This window comes from Eleutherodactylus coqui, chromosome 7 (genome assembly GCF_035609145.1).
Source record: "Eleutherodactylus coqui strain aEleCoq1 chromosome 7, aEleCoq1.hap1, whole genome shotgun sequence".
Lineage (NCBI taxonomy): Eukaryota > Metazoa > Chordata > Amphibia > Anura > Eleutherodactylidae > Eleutherodactylus > Eleutherodactylus coqui.
This window is the reverse complement of record NC_089843.1, coordinates 29,781,732-29,805,582: the sequence shown is the minus strand read 5'-3', so window position 1 is coordinate 29,805,582 and position 23,851 is coordinate 29,781,732. Positions and strand designations below refer to the sequence as shown.

The 23,851-nt window shown below is 48.9% G+C and overlaps 1 protein-coding gene across 1 annotated transcript; it reads right to left on the bottom strand.

Annotated features, from left to right (window-relative positions):
• Positions 1 to 104: 104 nt before the first annotated feature.
• On the bottom strand, positions 105 to 16,280 carry LOC136573464 (vomeronasal type-2 receptor 26-like). The gene is made up of 3 exons (XM_066574755.1): positions 15,360 to 16,280; positions 4,550 to 4,673; positions 105 to 1,009 (listed from the first exon to the last, which is right to left on the bottom strand). Exons 1-3 carry the CDS (start codon positions 16,278 to 16,280, stop codon positions 105 to 107), a joined length of 1,950 nt encoding a protein of 649 aa, XP_066430852.1.
• Positions 16,281 to 23,851: the final 7,571 nt, after the last annotated feature.

Below are 23,851 nucleotides of genomic sequence, written 5' to 3'. Positions count from 1 at the left end.
TACAATTGGGTCGGCAGCTGTCACTTTCACGAAAGTGGACAGTTTGACAAGACATGTACACGCTGTACTACTCTGTATTATCAGGGGATAATATTTTGCCAACATTATTTCCTTTTAGCCAGGAGATCAGTTTTTCTATTAACTTCAGATTTGAACAAAATGATAAAACTTTTTGGAAGAAACACACAACCTAAAAGTCCAGCACTGGATGCCATTACTGCAAATATCTCTACTGCCACCATGGATTTCCCCCGGGTGCTTAGATAAGCCGGGATCATGGAGATCCAGACACTGCAGAACAGCAACATGCTGAAGGTAATGTACTTGGCCTCATTAAAGCTGTCCGGTAATGTCCTCACCATAAAAGCCAGAACAAAGCTCACCGCTGCCAGGAGCCCCATATAGCCCAACATGGAGTAGAAGCAAATATCTGATCCTCCATTACACTGAATGATGATCTTCCCAGGATAAGACTGAGTGTCCAGCTCCTGGAATGGAGGATAAATGGACAACCAAATAACACAGATGACAACTTGTATTGATGAGCAAAACAGCACCATAGTATAGGGCAGCTTTACACTCAACCATTTTCTCCAGGGGCTTCCAGGCTTGGTGGACTTAAAAGCAACACAAACCATAACAGTCTTCACGAGAAGTGAAGAGATGGCAACTGAGAAAAAAATCCCAAAACTAGTTTCCCGTAATCTACAAGTTACGTTGCTGGGACAACCAAGAAACAAGAAGATGGAGAGGAAGCTGAGGAGGATGGAGACCAGGAGGAGATAACTCAGGTTCTGGTTATTAGCTTTAACAATAGGAGTGTCCCGGTGGAAGATAAATATCCCAAATATGAAGCCAGTCACAAGACATCCGAAGACCGAGAGACTGGAAAATACAGAAGCCATTGTGTCATTCTGATAAGAGATGAATTCTAGAACTTTGGGCAGGCATCGGTCTCTCTTCTCATTCGGCCATTCATGCCTTTGGCATTTAATACAGTTCTCAGCATCTGTAGGAATATTTCATAACATATTAAATAAATGTTACATCTAGTAATAATAATAATAAGCTTTATTTGTATAGCACAAACTTATTCTGCAGCACTTTTAAGAATGGGAGAATATAGACAATTACATGTGATTTACAATCAGTTTGAAACAAACAGGTGGGGGTGATAGAGGAGGTACAAGGAGGGCAGATGAGGCATGGGGGAACACAGGCAGTACGGGAATTACATGTGGAAAATAAGGAGGTGCAAGACAAAGAGGTCGCTGATAGGTAGGGTGGAAAGTGTTTGAAGCCATATGGAGAGACAGGGGGACTATGTCTGGAGATTTAATATGCCTCCCTGAAGAGTTGCGTTTTTAGGGTGCTTCTGAACTTTCATGCATCGGGGATTGTCCAAATGCCTTGAGGTAGAGTATTCCAGAGGATCAGTGCTGCTCTAGTGAAGTCCTGGAGGTGGGCATTTGAGTTTTATATTAGAGGGGTGTTTAGTCTGAGTGTGTTAGCAGATTGGAGTGCATGGTCTGGGTGGTGTACAGGGAGGAGGGAAGCATTGTACAATGGCGCGGCACCATTGAGAGCTGTGTGTGTGTCAGGGTGAGGATCTATCATATTCATCTAACAGTGCTAAAACTACCACTGGGCAGGAGTACATCCACTTTGGGGTGCTGACTCCTTTGGTGAGGGTTTGGAACCCATTAAAACTCTCAGAACTTGTTTCTGCTGTTAGCTACCTGTCCTTAAGTGGAAGCAGGCAGATGATCAGCAGTGCTAAGGGACACCAGCATATGCATGATAAATATCAGGAGCGTAGCTAAAGGCTAAACTGCCTTGGTGTCTTGGAATCCAGACTGCCTTGGAGTCCCAGTATGCAGTACATCGCTGCCCTCACTAGGAGGATGACTTTCAAGATCTTCCTCCCCCTCTACAGCCTATAAACGCTGAACAGATGAGAGGCAAGCAGCATGGGTACCCTCTGCAGTGTGGCCAGAAGTCTCTTCCCCGTCCTCCTCCTCCCCCTCCTCCAATACGCGCTGGGATATAGACATGAGGGTGGTTTGGCTATCAAGCGACATACTGTCCTCCTCCGTCTCCTGTTACAACCGCAAAGCATCGGCCTTTATGATTAGCAGCGAACTTCTCAGCAGGCAAAGCAGCGGGATGGTAACACTAATGATTGCCGCGTCGCCGCTCACCATCTGGGTAGTCTCCTCAAAGTTTCCGAGGACCTGGCAGATGTCTGGCATCCATGCCCACTCCTCAGTAAACAATTGCGAAGGCTGACTACCTCTTGGCCGCCCATGTTGCAGCTGGTATTCCACAATTGCTCTATGCTGCTTGTACAGCATGGCCAACATGTGCACCATAGAATTCCAGCGTGTGGGCACGTCACACAGCAGTCGGTGCACTGGCAGCTGAAACTGGCATTGCAGAGTTCTCAGGGTGGCAGCATCTGTGGTGGACTTGCGGAAATGTGCGCAGACGTGGCGCACCTTGCCGCGAAAGTTAGACAAGTGGGGGTAGTTTTTCAGAAACCACTGAATCACCAGATTGAAGATGTGGGCCAGGCATGTCATGTGTGTGAGGCTGCCTAGCTACAGAGCCACCACCAGGTTATGGCCGTTGTCACACACGACCATTATAAGACCCTGCAGCAGCTCGGGGCCATGTGCCTCTTGTCACCTAAGCTGTCGCCCTATAACATGTATGTAACAAGAGAATAGGTGGACCCCAGTAACATTTCTTATTTTCAGCACGGCTTGCTGACGCTTGCCCACCGCTGTGCTGCAGCGCGCTACTGACTGCTGACGATGTGCTCACACTTCTTAATTGAGAGGTAAAGGTGGCAGAGGAGGAGGAGGGGGAGGGTTTGGAGGAGGTGGCATAAAACGCTGCAGATAACAGCATCGAGGTAGGACCTGCTATTCTGGGTGTGGGTAGGACGTGAGCAGTCCCAGGCTCTGACTCGATCCCAGCCTCCACCAAGTTCCTCCAATGTGCCATCAGGGAGATATAGTGGCCCTGCCCACCAGTACTTGTCCACGTGTCCGGGGTTAAGTGGAGATTCCCAGTAACCGCGTTGGTGAGGGCACGATTTATGTTGCGGGAGACGTGCTGGTGTAGGGCTGGGATAGCACACTGGGAGAAATGCCGCCATCATGTTTTTGAAAGCATCCGTTTCCACAAGCCTGCATGTCAGCATTTCCAGGCTGATTAATTTGGCAATGTGCAAGTTTAAATCTTGTGTGTGCAGGTGCGTGGCGGCGTATTTGCGCCTTCGCTCCAACGCTTGTGTTAGCGGCAGCTGAACGCTGCGCTGAGAGACATTGCTGGATAGAGTGGAGGACAGTGGAGGTGAGGGTGTGGGTGCAGGTTGGGAGGCTCTAGTGCCTGTTTCCTGGGAGGGGGATTGGATCTGTGTGGCAGGTTGGGGCACAGGGGAAGAGGCAGTGGTGTGACCCAGAGGCGGTAAATGGCCTTCGTTCCACCTCGTGGGGTGCTTAGCCATCATATGCCTGCGCATGCTGGTGGTGGTGAAGCTGGTAGTGGTGGCTCCCCGGTTGATCTTGGTGCGACACAGGTTGCACACTACTGTTCATCGGTCGTCCGCGCTCTCACTAAAAAACATCCACACCTTTGAACACCTAGCCCTCTGTACAGAGGCTTGCCGCGAGGGGGTGCTTTGGGAAACAGTTGGGGGATTCTTCGCTCTGGCCCTGCCTCTTCCCCTGGCCACTCTACTGCCTCTTCCAACCTGTCCTGCTGCTGCACTTGCCTCCCCCTCTGAAGACCTCTCCTCAGTTGGCTTAGCAAACCAGGTGGGGTCAGTCACCTCATCGTGAGACAATTGTGTCTCATCATCCTCATCCACAAAAAGCTCTTGAGACCCTTGCCGGAAGTCCCTAGCCTCATCACCCGGACTCCAGGAACTTTCCAAAGGTTGGGCATCGGTCACGACAAACTGCTCAGGTGAGAGAGGAACTGTTTTTTCAGGGAGTCTGCCAGCTCAGAATATGTCATTTTCATGGAGTGAGGAGGCTCGGAGGAAGGAGGAGCAGCAGCCAAAGGATTCAGAGTTGCAGTCCCTAGGCCGGGAGTAGTGGACTGCGTAAAAGGCTGGGTGGTCGATACATTGCTGGACGCATTTTCTGCCATCCATGACAGGATCTGCTCACACTGGTCAGTTTGTAATAAGGGTCTACCACGTGGACTAGTAAATTGTAATATGAAGCTGGGGACCCCAGAAACTTGCCTCTCTCCTAATCCCGCAGCAGCCGGCTGTGATTTACCACGACTAGGAACTTGGCCTATGCCCACACCCTCACTTGGACATCCGCGTCCGTGTCCTCGACCCTTACCCCTACTTCTCATCATGGCGGATTAAGGATAGAACAGGGCCCAAATTAATTACCCCACTGTACAGCACTGAAAACTGTGGCTTAATTCATCCAGGTAATTTCAAAGGGTTCACGTATGTTTTCTTTAATAAGTACATTCTACTGGTACATCATTATCATCACCTACTGCTTATACTACCATATACCGGTTATATTGGATATCTCCCCTTCTGCACACGGGACGCAGTCATAGCAGCAGGCATGGATTGTTCCTCTTGTCTTTTTCCTGCTACCAGGTGAACATTGGTCAGAGCAGCGGGATACTGGGATCTGTAAGAAAAGACAAGAACCTTTACTACAAAGATAAAACGCATGTATGATAAGAGGGTGTAAACTATATAATGTTAAATGGTAGACAAGATTTACATAATAAAGAGAGAGGAGTCACAGTGCAGCAGGGCTGAGGTGCTGCAGGCTGGTGGTCAAGAAAAGGCTTGAGTCAGACATTGACGACAACCCTTGACTCACACCCAAGTGGGGTGCATATGGACTGTGCTTTTGAGATTTGCTGTGATGCTCAATAAATGCTGGCGGATGCCAGGTAAAGAAATCCACATCTCTTAAGCAGTTGTGAGCATTCCAGGCTGAAAGCCAGAGCAGGATATTGTGCAGCCGAAGCAGTGAAGCCGGAAATGACGTATTGGAAGGGACATCAGCGGGGAGCCTGTGGAGCAGAGAACGGGAGTGGGGAAATGTCAGAGCAGAACCAGAGCTGCAAGAAGACCAGGAAAGCCACTGGAAGGATATGTCCAGTGGCTGGAAGAGGTGAAGAAGAGGAAAAGAAAAGCAGGTACCAGAGCAGCAGGTGGCCAGAGGATGTGGCCGCAGGGACAGAGGTCCTGACGCTGAGCCTTCAGTTGACGTCATCAACTGCGGAGGATCTGCTGACAGAAGCGATAAGTATATTCTGTGTGTCCAAGTGTGTGTCTGTGTGTGTCTAGTGTGTGTCTAAGTGTGTGTCTAGTGTCTATCTAAGTGTGTGTGACTAAGTGAGGAGGTGTAAGAGAGTGAGTGTGTAAGTGAAGAAAATCAGTGTAAGTACCATGTTAGGCCTTAGTCAGACGGGCGTTTTTAGCCGCGATTTGCGCATGCGCATGCGTCCGGCGATTTTATAAAACCATTGCTTTGCAATGGTATCGGACACATGAGAGCTTTTTATGCGCTCGTCCAATTAATTATAGAACAAAAAATCGCAGATCGCACCTATCTGCGATCTGCGATTCCTGTTCTCTTCTCTATATGCGCTCAATGGGGCCGGCGGCAGCAGCGCCGACCCCATTGAGAACATATAGAAGACAAATCATTCTTCTCTGCCACAGCTGTAACAGCTGTGACAGAGAAGAACGATGTTTGCCCATTGAATTCAATGGAGCCGGCAATACAGCCGCTCCATTGAAAGCAATGGGCTGCCGGCGTGCGTGGGGTTAATTGTCGGGAAGGGCTTAAATATATAAGCCCTTCCCTGCAATTCATCCTAAAATGTGTTAAAATAAAAAAAAATTGTATACTCACCTTTCCGCTGCAGCCGGAGTCCAGCCGCGGCCGCTGTCAGTTCTCCTGAACTGCTTCTCGGCACTATCAGCCGGCGGGGCTTTAAAATCCCCCCCTGCTGAATGATCTGCCTCTAATTGGTCACAGCCCTGACCAATCAGAGGCAGGTTTCACTCACACACCCATTCATGAATTCATGAATGGGTGTGTGACTGCTGCCTCTCAGTGCTGAGCCAATCAGGGGCAGGTCTGACTCACATCCATTCATGAATTTATGAATGGGTGTGAGTGAGACATGCCTCTGATTGGCTCAGCGCTGAGCCAATCAGGGGGCAGGTCTGACTCACACCCCCTTCACACCCACAGCAGGACGGCCGCGCGGAACTCCGGCTGCCGGGAGCAGGTAAGTATATATATATTTTTTATTTTTACACATTTTAGGATGCATTGCAGGGAAGGGCTTATATATTTAAGCCCTTCCCGACAATTCATCCCGGGCTCGCCCGCAGCGCATTGCTTTAAATGGAGCGGGCTCTATTGCCGTCTCCATTAAATGCAATGCGCTGGACAGCTCTGGCCCGTTTCTAATGAAACGCGGCTAGGAGCAGATTTTCGGGCGATTTGCGGGCGACTTGCGCGCACCGGTTACGCGATTTGCGGATGCGCATCCGTCATGCGATCCGCAAATCGCGCGAAAAAACGCCCGTCTGACTAAGGCCTTACAGTCTCAATACTTTTGAAACTTTGAAAAATTGTAAAAACATTGGTAGATATAGATGAGCCTTTTGGGCCGCAGAAAAATTGGCTGTTCAGCGCGATGACATGTTGTTTCTGGAGGAGGAGTAGCAGGAGGAGGACTAATGTCAGAGACAGATTGACAAAGCTAAACCCCCCGTTTTCCCGGTGATAGAGAAGAGTGCTTTTATCTGCGGTTGCAGCGAAAAGAAACTTTAGGTTCCGCTGCTCTCCGCCGGTGGGGAAGAGAAGTCTGGGGAAATCCAGGCTTTGTTCATCTTTATAAGTGCAAGCATGTCGGCACTGGCAGTTGACAGGAGGGTACGCTTGTCCGTGATGATTCCCCCAGCTGCACTAAACACCCTCTCTGACAAGACGCTAGCAGCAGGGCAAGCCAGCACCTCCAGGACATACAGCGCAAGTTTGTGCCACGTGTCCAGCTTTGACACCCAATAGTTGTATGGAGCAGAGGCATCACGGAGGACGATGGTACGATCGGCTACGTACTCCCTCACCATCTTTTTACAGTGCTCCCTCCGACTCAGCCTTGACTGGAGAGTGGTGACACAGTCTTGCTGGGGAGCCATAAAGCTGGCAAAGTCCTTGGACAGTGTTGCCCTGCCTGTGCTGAACATGCTGCGTGATCTACGCGCCTCCCCTGCAACTTGGCCCTTGGAACTGCGCCTTTTGCCGCTAGCGCTGTCAGATGGGAAGTTTACCATCAGTTTGTCCACCAGGGCCCTGTGGTATTGCATCACTCTCGAACCTCTTTCCTCTTCGGGAATGAGAGTGGAAAGGTTCTCCTTATACCGTGGGTCAACAAGGGTGTACACCAAGTAATCCGTAGTGGCCAGAATGCGTCTAACGCGAGGGTCACGAGAAAGGCAGCCTAACATGAAGTCCGCCATGTGTGCCAGGGTATCAGTACGCTGTCCTCACTAGGAAGATCAATTTCCAGATCCTCCTCCTCCTAATCCACAGGCCATACACGCTGAACATATGTGAGGCAAGCAGCATGGGTACCCTCTGCAGTGGGCCCAGCTGTCTCTACCCCCTCCTCCTCCTCCTGCTCCTCCCCCTCCTCCTCCTCATCCTCCAAAATGCGCTGAGATATAGACATGAGGGTGCTCTGACTATCCAGCGACGTACTCTCTTCCCCCGTCTCCTTTTTCGACCACAAAGACTTAATGCTTTGCAGCGAACTTCTCAGCAGGCATAGCAGAGGAATGGTGACGCTAATGATTGCAGCATCGCCGCTCACCATATGGGTAGACTCTTCAAAGTTTCCGAGGACCTGGCAGATGTCTGCCATCCAGGCCCACTCCTCGGTAAAGAATTGAAGAGGCTGACTCCCACTACACCACACATGTTGGAGTTTTTGGAGTATTTCACTATTGCTCTACACTGCTCATAGAGCCTGGCCAACATGTGGAACGTAGAATTCCACCGTGTGGGCACGTTGCACAGCAGCCGGTGCTCTGGCAGATTAAACCGATATTGCAGGGTCCTCAGGGTGGCAGTGTCCATGGTGGACTTGCGGAAATGTGCGCAGATGCGACGCACCTTGCCGAGCAGGTCTGACAAGTGCGGGTAGTTTTTCAGAAACCGCTGAACCACCAGATTGAAGACGTGGGCCAGGCATGGCACATGTGTGAGACTGCCGAGCTGCAGAGCCGCCACCAGCTTACACATGACCATGCCCGCTTTCAGGCTCAGCGGCGAAAGCCAGAGGTCAGTCTGCTTAGTCAGACCCTGCAACAGCTCGGGGGCCATGTGCCTCTTGTCATCTAGGCTGAGTAGTTTTAGCACGGCCTGCTGATGCTTGCCTACCGCTGTGCTGCCGCACCACAACGACTGCTGGCGACGTGCTGCTCACATTTCTTAATTGAGAGGTAGAGGTTGCGTAGGAGGAGGAGGAGGAGGAGGAGGAGGGGGAGGGTTTAGAGAAGGTAGCATAGACCGCCGCAGATACCAGAACCGAGGAAGGACCCGCAATTCTGAGTATGGGTAGGACGTGTGCGGTCACAGGCTCTGACTCCGTCCCAGCCTCCACCAATTTCACCCAATGTGCCATCAGGGAGATATATCGGCCCTGCCCACCAGTACTTGTGCATGTGTCCGTGGTTACGTGGACCTTCTGAGGAACCGCATTGGTGAGGGTACGATTGATGTTGCGGAAGACGTGCTCGTGTAGGGCTGGGACGGCACACCGGGAAAAATAGTGGTGACTGGGGACCGAGTAGCGTGGGACCGCCGCCGCCATCATGTTTTTGAAAGCCTCAGTTTCCACAAGCCTGTACGGCAGCATCTCCAGGCTGATTAATTTAGCAATGTGCACGTTTAATGCTTGAGTGTGCGGGTGCTGCGCTGAGAGACATTGCTGGATGGGGCCGAGGACAGCGGAGGTGAGGGTGTGGGTGCAGGCCGCGAGGCACTCGTGCCTGTGTCCTGAGAGGGGGGTTGGATCTGAGTGACAGGTTGGGGCACAGGGGGAGAGGCAGTGGTGTGACCCGGAGGCGGTGAACAGCCTTCGTCCCACCTTGTGGGGTACTTGGCCATCATATGCCTGCGCATGCTGGTGGTGGTGGGGCTGGTACTGGTGGCTCCCCGGCTGATCTTGGCACGACACAGGTTGCACACCACTGTTCGTCGGTCGTCCACGCTTTCACTGAAAAACATCCACACCTTTGAAGACCTAGCCCTCTGCAGGGTGGCTTGGCACGAGGGGGTGCTTTGGGAAACAGTTGGGGGAGTCTTCGCTCTTGCCCTGCCTCTACCCCTGGCCACCGCACTGCCTCTTCCAACCTGCCCTGCTGCTGCACTTGCCTCCCCCTCTGAAGACCTGTCCTCAGTTGGCTTAGCGAACCAGGTGGGGTCAGTCACCTCCTCGTCCAGCGGCTCTTCCTCCGAATCCTCTGTGCGCTCCTCCCTCAGACTTACTGCCCTTACTACTACCTCACAGATAGACAACTGTGTCTCATCATCATCGACCTCCTCACCGACCGAAAGCTCTTGAGACAGTTGCCGGAAGTCCCCAGCCTCATCACCTGGACCCCGGGAACTTTCCAAAGGTTGGGCATGGGTCACGACAAACTCCTCAGGTGGGAGAGGAACCATTTTTTCCCAATCAAGGCGGGAGCCCGAGAATAGTTCCTGGGAGTCTGTCTGCTCATCAGAATGTGTCAATTTCATGGAGTGAGGAAGCTGGGAGGAAGGAGGAGCAGCAGCAAGAGGATTCACATTGCAGCAGTGGACTGCGTAGAAGACTGGGTGGTCGATACATTGCTGGATGCATTTTCTGCAATCCACGACAGGACCTGCTCACACTGCTCTGTTTGTAATAAAGGTCTACCATGTGGACCCATAAATTGTGATATGAAACTGGGGATCCCAGAAACTTGCCTCTCTCCTAATCCCGCAGCAACCGGCTGCGATTCACCTGGACCAGGAACTCAGCCTGTGCCCACACCCTCACTTGGACCTCCGTGTCCTCGCCCGCAGCCACATCCACATCCTCGAGCCCTACCCCTACCCCTCTGCATGGTGTATTACGAATAGAGCAGACACAGAGCGGTGTAAAAAATTAGGCAATTATTGACCTGCACAGCAGTTATGTAACGCACACTGCAGTCCGCAAAAAATTATACGCTAGGCTGCCAAAAGCCCGACCTGGGTAATAGTGAGCCACTACAACTCCCAGCGGCCACGCAGTAAAATGCACACAGTCACAGGTAGCCCTAAGAAGGAGGGGTTTTTTTCAGATTTTTTTGAAAAAGCCAACAGCCTAGATAGCGTATATATGTCTCTCCCTCTATCAGCGGCTGTCGCCTGTACGCTGTGCATGAAGTTGACGGGACACACAGAGTGGTGTAAAAAATTAGGCAATTATTGGCCTGCACTTGGAGGATCACAGCGGTTATATAACACACACTGTAGGCCGAAAAAATTATACGCTAGGCTGCAAAAAGGCCAAGCTGTCTAATAGAGAGCCACTACAACTCCCAGCAGCCACGCAGTAAACTGCACACAGTCACAGGTAGCCCTAAGAAGGAGCTTTTTCGGGGTACTTGTTGACAGAATTCTACACTACCACTGTCCCTGCCTCACCAGTACTGCCCCTATACTCTGTATAATTGACTGCAGACTGAGAACGCAATAGTCTGCACAGCCAAAGATGAAAAAAAATTGTGCAAAACTGCTCCCAGCAGCCACAAGAGTAATGCACACGGTAAGATGTGGCCCTAAGAAGGACCGTTGGGGTTCTTGAAGACGCCAACACTCTAACTATAGCACCAGAAGCACCCTTCCTAATCTCTGCCAGCACGTGTCTGAGGCGAGCAGCGGGCGGGACTGCTTTAAATACTCGGCGGTCACTTGATCTCACCAGCCACTCACTGCAGGGGGGTGGGATAGGGCTGTAACATCACAGGAGGAAGTTGTAATGCCTTCCCTGCATGTCTATTGGCCAGAAAATGGCGCAAGACATGCAGGGAAGGAAATGGAATTGACTTGAGTACCGTGCGGTGTTCGTCTCGAGTAACGAGCATCTAGAGTACCCTAATACTCGAGCGAGCATCAAGCTCGGACGAGTATGTTCGCTCATCTCTAGATCTAGTCAATCTTCACTACTTACATAAGTAAATTGTAGATCCCCATTAGGAAGAGCTCTATGCCTGACAATATTGTCCAGTGTGCTACTTGTGCAATGTATGAGGTCCTTGATCAGCTGATCGAGGTTGCTTACTGTTGTGCAAGATGAATGCTCTTTGCACATTTGAAAACACCCAAATCCTGGATCTGAATGAGCAACTAGCAACATTGAGATCCACTGACAACATAGAAAGGAGTTTGCTGCTCACTGAGCAGGCATTCACTGAGGTAGATGTGGGGGTGGAGGGAAGTTCGGAAGAGCAGGATGAATAGGCAGCTAGCTGGGTGAGAGTTTGAAAGGGTAGAGGGGAAAAGAGAACCTGGGAGGCTAGTCCTGAACTGGCACAACCCAACAAGTTTGCAAAGTTGGCAGATAAGGGGGATGCAGCTACAGGGTCAGCACTGCTGCAGCACCAAATGCCCTCTGAATACCAAGGAGATGACTGCTCCAGTGAGATGGGGACGGGAAGTGTAGGCCAAGTTAGACAGGTCCTAGTGGTGGGGGATTCAATTATAAGGGGGACAGACAGGGAAATCTGCCACAAAGACCGGGATTGTCGAACGGTGTGTTGTGTCCCTGGTGCTCAAGTTCTACACATCATGGATCAGATTGACAGATGACTGGGAGGGGATGGTGAGGATCCAGTGGTCATGGTCATGCCACCAATGAAAAATTAGAGGTCAATGGAGGGCCCTCAAAAACAACTTAAGGGACCTAAGAAGTTAGCTTAGGGCGAGGACCTCCAAGGTAGTTTTCTTGGAAATACTACCTGCACAAAAAAACACACTAGAAAGGCCATAGAATCTTAGGGAGGTAAACAAGTGGCTCCGGAGTTGGTGTAAGAAGGAGGGTTTCGGGTTCCTGGAGAACTGGGCTGACTGCGCTGTTGGCTATAGGCTCTACTGTAGGGACGGGCTACATCTTAATGGGGAGGATGCAGCTGTGCTGGGGGAGAAGATGGTTAGAAGGTTGCAGGCGTGTTTAAAATAGGGACCACTCTTTTTGGGGGAGAGCAAAAAGAGAAATAGGGGGGTATACAGTGCAGATAGCAACCTTGGGCTAAGTAATGTGAATGGGGGTTGAGCAGGGGGTGAGGTTAGTACAGTTAGAACTGACAGAACAGCCAATAGTACCATTAGTATCACAATAAATAAAAAGAACAACAACAACCATATAAATTGTATGATACCGAATGCAAGAAGTCTGATTGGTAAAGTGAGTGAACTTGAAGTGAGAATGACTAATGAAAATTATGATATAGTGTGAATAACGGAAACATGGCTTGATGATAAGTGCGATTGGGCGGTAAATTTACAGGGTTACAATCTCTTCAGAATAGACCGTGGGGAACAGAAAGGAGAGGGGTATGTTTGTACGTTAAATCCTACTTAATGCCGAGGCTACGGCAGGCTATAGGTGCAGGAGATGAACATGTGGAATCTCAGTGGGTAGAAATACAGGGAGAAAAAAAATAACAAAATATTGATAGGGGTTTTCTATAGACCACCAAAAGCAACAGAAGAAACTGAAATGTTATTATTAAGACAGAAAGAAGAGGTGTCAAACCGCAATGAAGTAATTATTATGGGGAACTTTAATTATCTGGAAATAATATGGGAAGATGAAACCTGCAAATCTGACAAGGGTGATAAGTTCTTGAGAACAATTAAAGAACCTTGCCCAGCTTGTGTGGAAGCCAACTAGAGGGAGGGCCACTCTGGACTTATTAACTAACAAACCAGATTGAGTAATGGGCGTGCAGGTTGAGGGACACTTGGAAAATAGTGACCACAATATAATTAATTTCCAGCTGTCATTCAAAAGGAAGCCCTATCAGGGAGCGAGAAAAAAACTAAACTTTAGTAAAACAAAATTTGATCAGTTCAGAACTATTATCGGTAACATTAATTGGAACAACATCCTCAAAAATATCAGTACAGAGGACAAATGGAGAAATTTAAAAATATTCTCATTACCTCATATGAACAGTTCATAGTTTTCAAAAACAAAATAACTACAAGTAGAAGGAAACTAATGTGGCTCAACAAGCTGTAAGGGGGCAATAAGTAAAAAAAGAAAGCATTTAAACTACTAAAACTAGAGGACAGCAAAGAAGCGCTAAAATAATACAGGGAAAAAAACAAAATATGTAAAGAAAGATCAAAATTGCTAAGGGGGAATCAGAAAGATTTATTGCCAAAGAGAGCAAAAATAATCCTATACTATTCTTCAATTGTATAAACAGTAAAAGAATTTGCACTGAGAGCACTAGCCCTTTAACAAATAATGCAGGATAAATCATAGAAGACGATGGGAGGAGGGCAAATCTTTTAAATAGTTTATTTTCAAGTGTATTCACGAACGAGATTCAGGGGAATAAAATGAACCACCCACTAAATATGGCATGCCAAACACAGGAGGAAGTGCAGAACCCGTTAAAGAGGATTAAAATCGATAAATGGCTAGGCACAGAAGGAATACACCCAAGGGTTCTAAGGTAATAGCTAGACTGCCATTTCTTATATTTATGGACACTATCAAGACCAGGGTTGTAGCTGATTGGCACATTGCCAGTGTGGTTCCAATATACAAAAAGGGGTCCAAAAGAGATCCTGGTTACTACTGTCCGGTAAGTTTCACTTCAATAATTGTAAAAACATTTGAGGGGTTTCTTAGAGACACTATCCTAGAATACCTCAAGGAAAACAATGGTATAACTCCTCATCAGCATGGGTTCATGAGAGATTGATCATGTCAGACCAATTTGATCAGCTTCTATGATGAAGTAAGTTCAAGGCTAGACCTGGGAGAGTCTATTGATTTCATATATCTCGATTTCTCTAAAGCATTTGACACCGTGCCACATAATAGGTTGATATATAAAATATATGGGGTGCCACAGGGTTCAGTATTAGGCCCCATTCTGTTCAATATATTTATTAATGACCTGATAGAGGGACTGCACAGTAAAATATTGATATTTGCAGATGATACATAATTATACAAGACAATTAATACAATGGAGGACAATGTACTGCTACAAAATGACCTAGATAAGCTGGGGGCTTGGGCAGAAACATGGCAGATGAAGTTTAATGTTGGTAAATGTAAGATTATGCACACAGGCAGAAGAAACAGATGTCACCAATACTCACTAAATGGGGTACTGCTAGGTAAAAGTGATATGGAAAAAGACCTGGGGTTCTAGTGGACCATAGATTTAACTGGATCAATGCCAGTCAGCTGTTGCAAAAGCAAATAAAATCTTGGAGTGCATTAAAAGAAGCATAAGTGCGAGGGGTGAGGGACGAGAACATTATTCTTCCACTATATAAGGCACTTGTCAGGCCCCACATGAAATACTGTGTACACTTCTGGACACCGATGCTCAGGAAAGATGTTGCAGTGCTTGAGGGGGTTCAATGAAGGGCAACTAAATTAGTAAACAGAATGAGACGACTAGAATTCCCAGAGAGACTAACAAAATTGGGATTATTTACCCTGGAGAAAAGATGGCTAAGAGGCGATCAAATAACTATGTATAAATACATTAGGGGACAATACAAAGATCTTTCCATGATCTGTTTATACCCAGAACTGGGACGGTAACAAGAGGACATCCTCTACATCTAGATGAAAGATGGTTTCATCACCAACACAGAAGGGGGTTCTTCACTGTAAGCGCAGTGAGACTGTGGAACTCTCTACCTGAGGATGTGGCAAAATCCATAGAGGAGTTTAAGAGGGGACTAGATGTCTTTCCAGAGCGCCAAGATATTACAGGATATAGACATTAGATGACCAGCGGGTTGTTGATCTGGGTCTTAAAGTCAGGTAGGAACTATCAAAGATTGATCCAGGGATTATTCTGACTGTCATTATGGAGAATGGAAGGTTTTTTTCCCCCGAATGGACTAATTGGCTTCCACCTCATTGTTTTTTTTTTACATCCTCTGGATCAACATGGAGGGGGTGGGGGTGTGTGTGTGGTTGAAACAGGCTTAACTAGATGGACATTGTCTTCATTTAGCCTAACATACTATGTTACTATGTTACCTACATAATATAACTCTTCTCACCTCCTTTGTGTGTTTCCATGTTATAGACTGTGGATTTATGTGAAGCTTTTCACCACTGACGGCCCACGGAGTAAAATTTCCTACTTCAACCTCCTGTATGGCATCTCCTATAGATAACCAGTTTATTATCTTATATGGATGTATGGCTTCTCCCTGCTCATTAAAGTAATATGAAGGTCTCATTGGATCCGGTGAGGACTTCATCATTTGTATGTAGCGCTGTAATTTCCGTCTGTTGTGTAGAAATCCAGTTATTGAGTTTTCTTCATATTTGTCCTTTATAAATAAGAACATTTCATGTAGAGCTTTTCCCAGAACTTCTACTGCAGCATATAGTCTTGTGGCAGGCCCTAATGAGAGGAAATACCTCGTAATTCCTTCAGTATTCTGAGTGTAGTTGTGCTCTTTATTGATGTCATAGTGTGATATGAAGGGATCTATAGGATCACTCTTGGCTAGTTCATCTAGCAATCTCCAGTAAGACAGTTTTTGGTACAGATCATCATGTTTACTGTATATTTTTATAAGATCCTCCAGAACTGGAAAAGGTGATGAAAACTGCACTGCTAGACTTCCATTAAATACAAAAAGCTTTTTATTTAAATCTTTGAAAGTAGTAGAGATCCAGGATGGGGAAAGGATGAGGGTTTTGTCTAACAATGGATTATCTCGTATTAAATCCATTATATAATCAGAGTAGGTCCCGCACATTATAATTATGGAGACTCGTGGATTGTTTAGAGCTTGTAAAATCCTATTATAATTTTCCTGTGTAAGTGTTATGGTGAAGGCGGCACAGATCCCACGCTCTCTCATGTACTTTGTTAGTATCTGCAGCTCATCCTCTCCAGTTTCATCATTCGATTGTAAAATCCCAACCCAGGTCCAGCCAAAGTGCTCCAACAGTTCACTGATCGCCATATTGTGGATGTGGTGATTTTGGACCATTCTGAAAACATGTGGATAGAGGAGTCTATCAGACAATGAGGGGTCGGAGGTGCCATAGCTGATCTGCAAAACACAGAAGAAAACTAAAATCATTTTGTATTGACTGTTCTCAGTCAATTAGTTAATACAATGTCCTCTGTAATCCAAAACTTCACATACAAAACACATTCTGTTAGGCTATATTTAAATGTTTAAGAGGTGGCTGCTTAGGTGCTCTGAAGTGACTCCTCACTATTTGCAACAGAGCCACAATGGCCTCTTTGTGGTGTTACTGCTATTTTTGTGTTTTTTAATAATTTGTGACGCCAGTGCTACATTAGCACAAGAATGTTAAATGTGATGCAATTAAGAAATCACAAGAACCAGAGTTTAAGAAAAAATGTAATAACTTTCTCTTATATGTCTTTGTTGATGTCAGTAGTGATCATATATCAATGCACACATACAAGCCTTTCTTTAACAGTGCTTATTTCCTTTACATGTTAGCTGTGTCAGCTGATGTGCAGCCAATCAGAGTTCAATCTGCCAGCAACAAAAGAAAATTAACTGTCCAGCTGGCAGATTATTAATAGCTCAGTCATAGGTCAAATTAAGTAGTGGTTAACCCCTGCTGGTTATACATGAACTGAGCACCACCATTTAAAGTCCATTTAAAGACCCATTTGGGCTACTACAGACGTGCTACAGAAAGTTTTGCCCAAGAGTCTCAGACACATGTTGCATTGCACAGCAATGGACACCCCATCTGTGTGCTGTGTGACGTGCCAGAAACCACACATTGCATGTCCCGTTGTCTAGCAAGATTGACACGAAAATAGGACATGCATCGATTTCCCACCTGAGACTCTTGGTCTGATCAAAAAGAAAAAAAATCTATCATGTGAATTAGCTCAGTCAAAAGAATGGATTCAATTTCCGTGTGAGATCAGTCGTACATAGACAGAGTTTGTGTGAGAATATCGGGCACCCAAATATGGTCTTAGGACAGGCTCACATGGGCCTATTTGTGTAGGAAATCTTTGGGCAAGCAATACGCAGCGAAAAGAACCCATTGATATTAATGGGCTCATTCTCATGGTTCCTTTTTGCAAATGCTTTTAATGTGTGCAAAAAAAACCAAAAAAACATGACAAGACATGCTCTATTTTGGTGCACATTTCTGCACCAAAGGTCCTCATAGGAGTCTGTGAGAGTGGGCAAATATGCACAAATTTACTCTCGGATATGCGCAAAACACTGTGCATACCTGTAAACACCGGCACCTCATTAGGCAAATTAGCCTTTTATATCAGGATGCGGGTGATCCCTGTGAATAAGCGATTCCTGCGCAAGTACGCAAGGTTTTGAACAGGCATGGAAGCAAAAAGACTCCATTGCACAAATGCATTATGCAGGTGCGACCGTTTTTGCGCATACACTCATATGCAGCAGCCCTTACTCAGGATATCAGGGTACAAGAAGAGACAATGGAAACAGAATTTAGTTTTGATATTCTGATCTTTAACGAGACACTCACTAAACTAGAATATCAATGTGAAAACAATCACAGAAAACGACCATTACTTACTGAGTGAGGAGTGCATATAAATGCATCCTCTCACCACGCAGGTAGCTGACTACCAAATGGAGGAGCGAATTACACCTGTGCAGGACACCAATGAGACAGCCACTCTCACTGCCTCTTGATATAGAAGGGTGTGGCTGCTTGGCGTATACTCCCACATATAGTGGATACAAAGTGCCAGACCATTCTGATATATGTAGTTCACCATGCAGACCAGCAACCTTTTAATGACCCCATGATAATTTGGCGGCTTTGCCTGCACTTCCGTCAGTGAACCACATTGGTACTGCCACCCTGGGCTCCCCCTGGAGTCTTAAAGCCATGTTGCATGTGAATGATAGATAATAAATGCAAGGCATTGGTTGGATCCACACCCCTCTATATCAAGAGGCAGTGTGAGTGGCTGTCTCATCGGTATACTGCTCAGGTGTAATTCGCTCCTCCATTTGGTTGTCTGCTACTGCATGGTGAGAGGATGCATTTATATGCACTCCTCACTCAGTAAGTAATGGCCATTTTCTGTGATTGTTTTTAATTTTTTTTTTATATTTCACCTTTAGAGATGAGCGAGCACCAAAATGCTCGGGTGCTCGTTACTCGGGACAAATTTTCGCGATGCTCGAGGGTTCGTTTCGAATAACGAACCCCATTGAAGTCAATGGGCGACCCGAGCATTTTTGTATATCGCCGATGCTCGCTAAGGTTTCTATTTGTGAAAATCTGGGCAATTCAAGAAAGTGATGGGAACGACACAGCAACGGATAGGGCAGGCGAGGGGCTACATGTTGGGCTGCATCTCAAGTTCCCAGGTCCCACTATTAAGTCACAATAGCGGCAAGAGTGGGCCCCGCCCCTCCCAACAATTTTTACTTCTGAAAAGCCCTCATTAGCAATGCATACCTTAGCTAAGCACCACACTACCTCCAACTAAGCACAATCACTGCCTGCATGACACTCCGCTGCCACTTCTCCTGGGTTACATGCTGCCCAACCCCCCCCCCCACCTGCACGACCCAGTGTCCACAGCGCACACCAAATTGTCACTGCGCAGCCTTCAGCTGCCCTCATGCCACACGCTGGCCTCATAGCCACACCACCCTCATGTCTATTTATAAGTGCGTCTGCCATGAGGAGGAACCGCAGGCACACACTGCAGAGGGTTGGCAGGGCCAAGAAGTGACCCTCTTTAAAGGGGCGGGGCGATAGCCCACAATGCTGTACAGAAGCAATGAGAAATCCAATCTAGTGCCACCTCCATCTGGAGCTGCACACGTGGGCATAGCAATGGGGAACCTATTTGCCACACACTATTCATTCTGTCAAGGTGTCTGCATGCCCCAGTCAGACCGGGGTTTTTTATAAATAGTCACAGGCAGGTACAACTCCGCAATGGGAATTCCGTGTGCACCCACAGCATGGGTGGCTCCCTGGAACCCACCGGCTGTACATAAATGTATCCCATTACAGTGCCCTGGACAGCAGAGCTAACGTCAGATTAAATGCAGGTGGGCTTCGGCCCACACTGCATGCCCCAACCTGACCGGGGTTTTTAATTCATAGACACAGGCAGGTACAACTCCCTATTGTGAAGTCCCTGTGGACCCACAGCATGGGTGGCTCCCTGGAACCCACCGGCGGTACATAAATATATCCCATTGCAGTGCCCAGCACAGCTGAGGTAATGTCATGTTTAATGCAGGTGGGCTTCGGCCCACACTGCATGCCCCAGTCAGACTGGGGTTCTTTAGAAGTGGACACATGCAGTTACAACTCCGTGTGGAACGACAGCATGGGTGGGTGCCAGGAAGCCACCGGCGGTACATTAATATATCCCATTGCATTGCCCATCACAGCTGAGGTAATGTCATGTTTAATGCAGGTGGACTTCGGCCCACACTGCATGCCCCAGTCGGACTGGGGTTCTTTAGAAGTGGACACATGCAGTTACAACTCCGTGTGGACCGACAGCATGGGTGGCTCCCTGGAACCCACCGGCAGTACACAAATATATCCCATTGCAGTGCCCAGCACAGCTGAGGTAATGTCATGTTTAATGCAGGTGGGCTTCGGCCCACACTGCATGCCCCAGTCAGACTGGGGTTCTTTACAAGTGGACACATGCAGTTACAACTCCGTGTGGACCGACAGCATGGGTGGCTCCCTGGAACCCACCGGCGGTACATAAATATATCCCATTGCATTGCCCATCACAGCTGAGGTAATGTCATGTGTAATGCAGGTGGGCTTCGGCCCACACTGCATGCCCCAGTCAGACTGGGGTTCTTTAGAAGTGGACACATGCAGTTACAACTCCGCGTGGACCGACAGCATGGGTGGGTGCCAGGAAGCCACCGGCGGTACATAAATATATCCCATTGCAGTGCCCAGCACAGCTGATGTAACGTCAGCTTTAATGCAGGTGGGCAAAAAATTAATTGGATTACACTGTAGGCGAGGGCCCCAAAAATTGGTGTACCAACAGTACTAATGTACCTCAGAAAAATTGCCCATGTCCGACCAAGAGGGCAGGTGAAACCCATTAATCGCTTTGGTTAATGTGGCTTAAGTGGTAACTAGGCCTGGAGGCAGCCCGGTTAAAATAAAAATTGGTTCAGATGCAAATTTCAACGCTTTAATGAGCATTGAAACGTATAAAAATTGTTTACAAAAATTATATGACTGAGCCTTGTGGGCCTAAGAAAAATTGCCCGTTCGGCGTGATTACGTGAGGTTTCAGGAGGAGGAGCAGGAGGAGGAGGATGAATATAATACACAGATTGATGAAGCTAAAAGGTCCCCGTTTTTGATGGTCATAGAGAACAATGCTTCCATCCGCGGGTGCAGCCTACGTATTGTTTAGGTATCGCTGCTGTCCGCTGGTGGAGAAGAGAAGTCTGGGGAAATCCAGGCTTTGTTCATCTTTATGAGTGTAAGCCTGTCGGCACTGTCGGTTGACAGGCGTGTACGCTTATCCGTGATGATTCCCCCAGCCGCACTAAACACCCTCTCTGACAAGACGCTAGCCGCAGGACAAGCAAGCACCTCCAGGGCATACAGCGCGAGTTCAGGCCACGTGTCCAGCTTCAACACCCAGTAGTTGTAGGGGGCAGAGGCGTCACGGAGGACGGTCGTGCGATCGGCTAGGAACTCCCTCACCATCCTTTTACAGTGCTCCCGCCGACTCAGCCTTGACTGGGGAGCGGTGACACAGTCTTGCTGGGGAGCCAGAAAGTTGTCAAAGGCCTTGGAGAGTGTTCCTCTGCCTGTGCTGTACATGCTGCCTGATCTCTGCGCCCCCCCTGCTACCTGGCCCTCGGAACTGCGCCTTCTGCCACTAGCGCTGTCGGATGGGAATTTTACCATCAGTTTGTCCGCCAGGGTCCTGTGGTATAGCATCACTCTCGAACCCCTTTCCTCTTCGGGTATGAGAGTGGAAAGGTTCTCCTTATACCATGGGTCGAGCAGTGTGTACAACCAGTAATCCGTAGTGGCCAGAATGAGTGTAACGCGAGGGTCACGAGAAAGGCATCCTAACATGAAGTCAGCCATGTGTGACAGGGTACCTGTACGCAACACATGGCTATCCTCACTAGGAAGATCACTTTCAGGATCCTCCTCCTCCTCCTCCTCCTCAGGCCATGCACGCTGAAAGGATGACAGGCAAGCAGCATGGGTACCCTCAGCAGTGGGCCAAGCTGTCTCTTCCCCCTCCTCCTCATGCTCCTCCACCTCCTCCTCCTCCTCAACGCGCTGAGATATAGACAGGAGGGTGCTCTGACTATCCAGCGACATACTGTCTTCCCCCTCCTCCGTTTCCGAGCGCAAAACGTCTGCCTTTATGCTTTGCAGGGAACTTCTCAGCAGGCATAGCAGAGGAATGGTGACGCTAATGATTGCAGCATCGCCGCTCACCATCTGGGTAGACTCCTCAAAGTTTCCAAGGATCTGGCAGATGTCTGCCAACCAGGCCCACTCTTCTGTAAAGAATTGAGGAGGCTGACTCCCACTGCGCCGCCCATGTTGGAGTTGGTATTCCACTATAGCTCTACGCTGCTCATAGAGCCTGGCCAACATGTGGAGCGTAGAGTTCCACCGTGTGGGCACGTCGCACAGCAGTCAGTGCACTGGCAGATGAAACCGATGTTGCAGGGTCCGCAGGGTGGCAGCGTCCGTGTTGGACTTGCGGAAATGTGCGCTGAGCCGGCGCACCTTTCCAAGCAGGTCTGACAAGCGTAGGTAGCTTTTCAGAAACCGCTTAACCACCAAATTTAAGACATGGGCCAGGCATGGCACGTGCATGAGGCTGCCGAGCTGCAGAGCCGCCACCAGGTTACGGCCGTTGTCACACACGACCATGCCTGCTTGGAGGCTCAGCGGCGAAAGCCAGCGGTCGGTCTGCTCTGTCAGACCCTGCAGCAGTTCATGGGCCGTGTGCCTCTTCTCTCCTAAGCTGAGTAGTTTTAGCACGGCCTGCTGGTGCTTGCCCACCGTTGTGCTGCCACCCCGCGCGACACTGACTGCTGGCGACGTGCTGCTGCTGACACATCTTGATTGCGAGACAGAGGTTGCGTAGGAGGAGGAGGAGGGTGGTTTAGTGGAGGAAGCATACACCGCGGCAGATACCACCACCAAGCTCGGGCCCGCAATTCTGGGGGTGGGTAGGACGTGACCGGTCCCAGGCTCTGACTCGGTCCCAGCCTCCACTAAATGCACCCAATGTGCCGTCAGGGAGATATAGTGGCCCTGCCCGCCTGTGCTTGTCCACGTGTCCGTTGTTAAGCGGACCTTGGCAGTAACCGCGTTGGTGAGGGCGCGTACAATGTTGCGTGAGACGTGGTCGTGTAGGGCTGGGACGGCACATCGGGAAAAGTAGTGGCAACTGGGAACCGAGTAGCGCGGGGCCGCCGCCATCATGTTTTTGAAAGCCTGCGTTTCCACAAGCCTATACGGCAGCATCTTCAGGCTGATCTATTTGCTATGTGCACGTTTAACGCTTGAGCGTGAGGGTGCATGGCAGCGTACTTGCGCTCAAACAGTTGCGCTAGCGCCGGCTGGACGCTGCGCTGAGAGACATTGCTTGATGCGGCCAAGGACAGCGGAGGTGAGCGTGTGGGTGCAGACCGGGAGACGGTCGTGCCTGTGTCCTGAGAGGGGGATTGGATCTCAGTGGCAGGTTGGGGCACAGGGGAGAGGCAGTGGTGCAAACCGGAGACGATGAACGGCCTTCGTCCCACCTTGTGGGGTGCTTGGCCATCATATGCCTGCGCATGCTGGTGGTGGTGGCTCCCCGGCTGATCTTGGCGCAACAAACCTTGCACACCACAGTTCGTCGGTCGTCTGCACTCTCAGTGAAAAACTGCCGCACCTTTGAGCACCTCGGCCTCTGCAGGGTGGCATGGCGCGAGGGGGCGCTTTGGGAAACAGTTGGTGGATTATTCGGTCTGGCCCTGCCTCTACCCCTGGCCACCCCACTGCCTCTTCCAACCTGTCCTGCGGCTGCAATTGCCTCCCCCTCTGAAGACCTGTCCTCAGTTGGCTTATCACACCAGGTGGGGTCAGTCACCTCATCGTTCAGCGGCTCTTCCTCCGAATCCTCTGTGCGCTCCTCCCTGGGATTTACTGCCCCACTGATAGACAACTGTGTCTTATCGTCATCGTCCTCCTCACCCACTGAAAGCTCTTGAGACAGTTGCCGGAAGTCCCCAGCCTTATCCCCCGGACCCCGGGAACTTTCCAAAGGTTGGGCATCGGTCACAACAAACTCCTCCGGTGGGAGAGGAACCATTGCTGCCCAATCTGGGCAGGGGCCCGAGAACAGTTCCTGGGAGTCTGCCTGCTCCTCAGAATGTGTCATTTTCATGGAGTAAGGAGGCTGGGAGGAAGGAGGAGCAGCAGCCAGAGGACTCAGAGTTGCAGCTGTGGACGGCGTAGAAGACTGGGTGGTTGATAGAGTGCTGGATGCACTTTCTGCCATCCACGA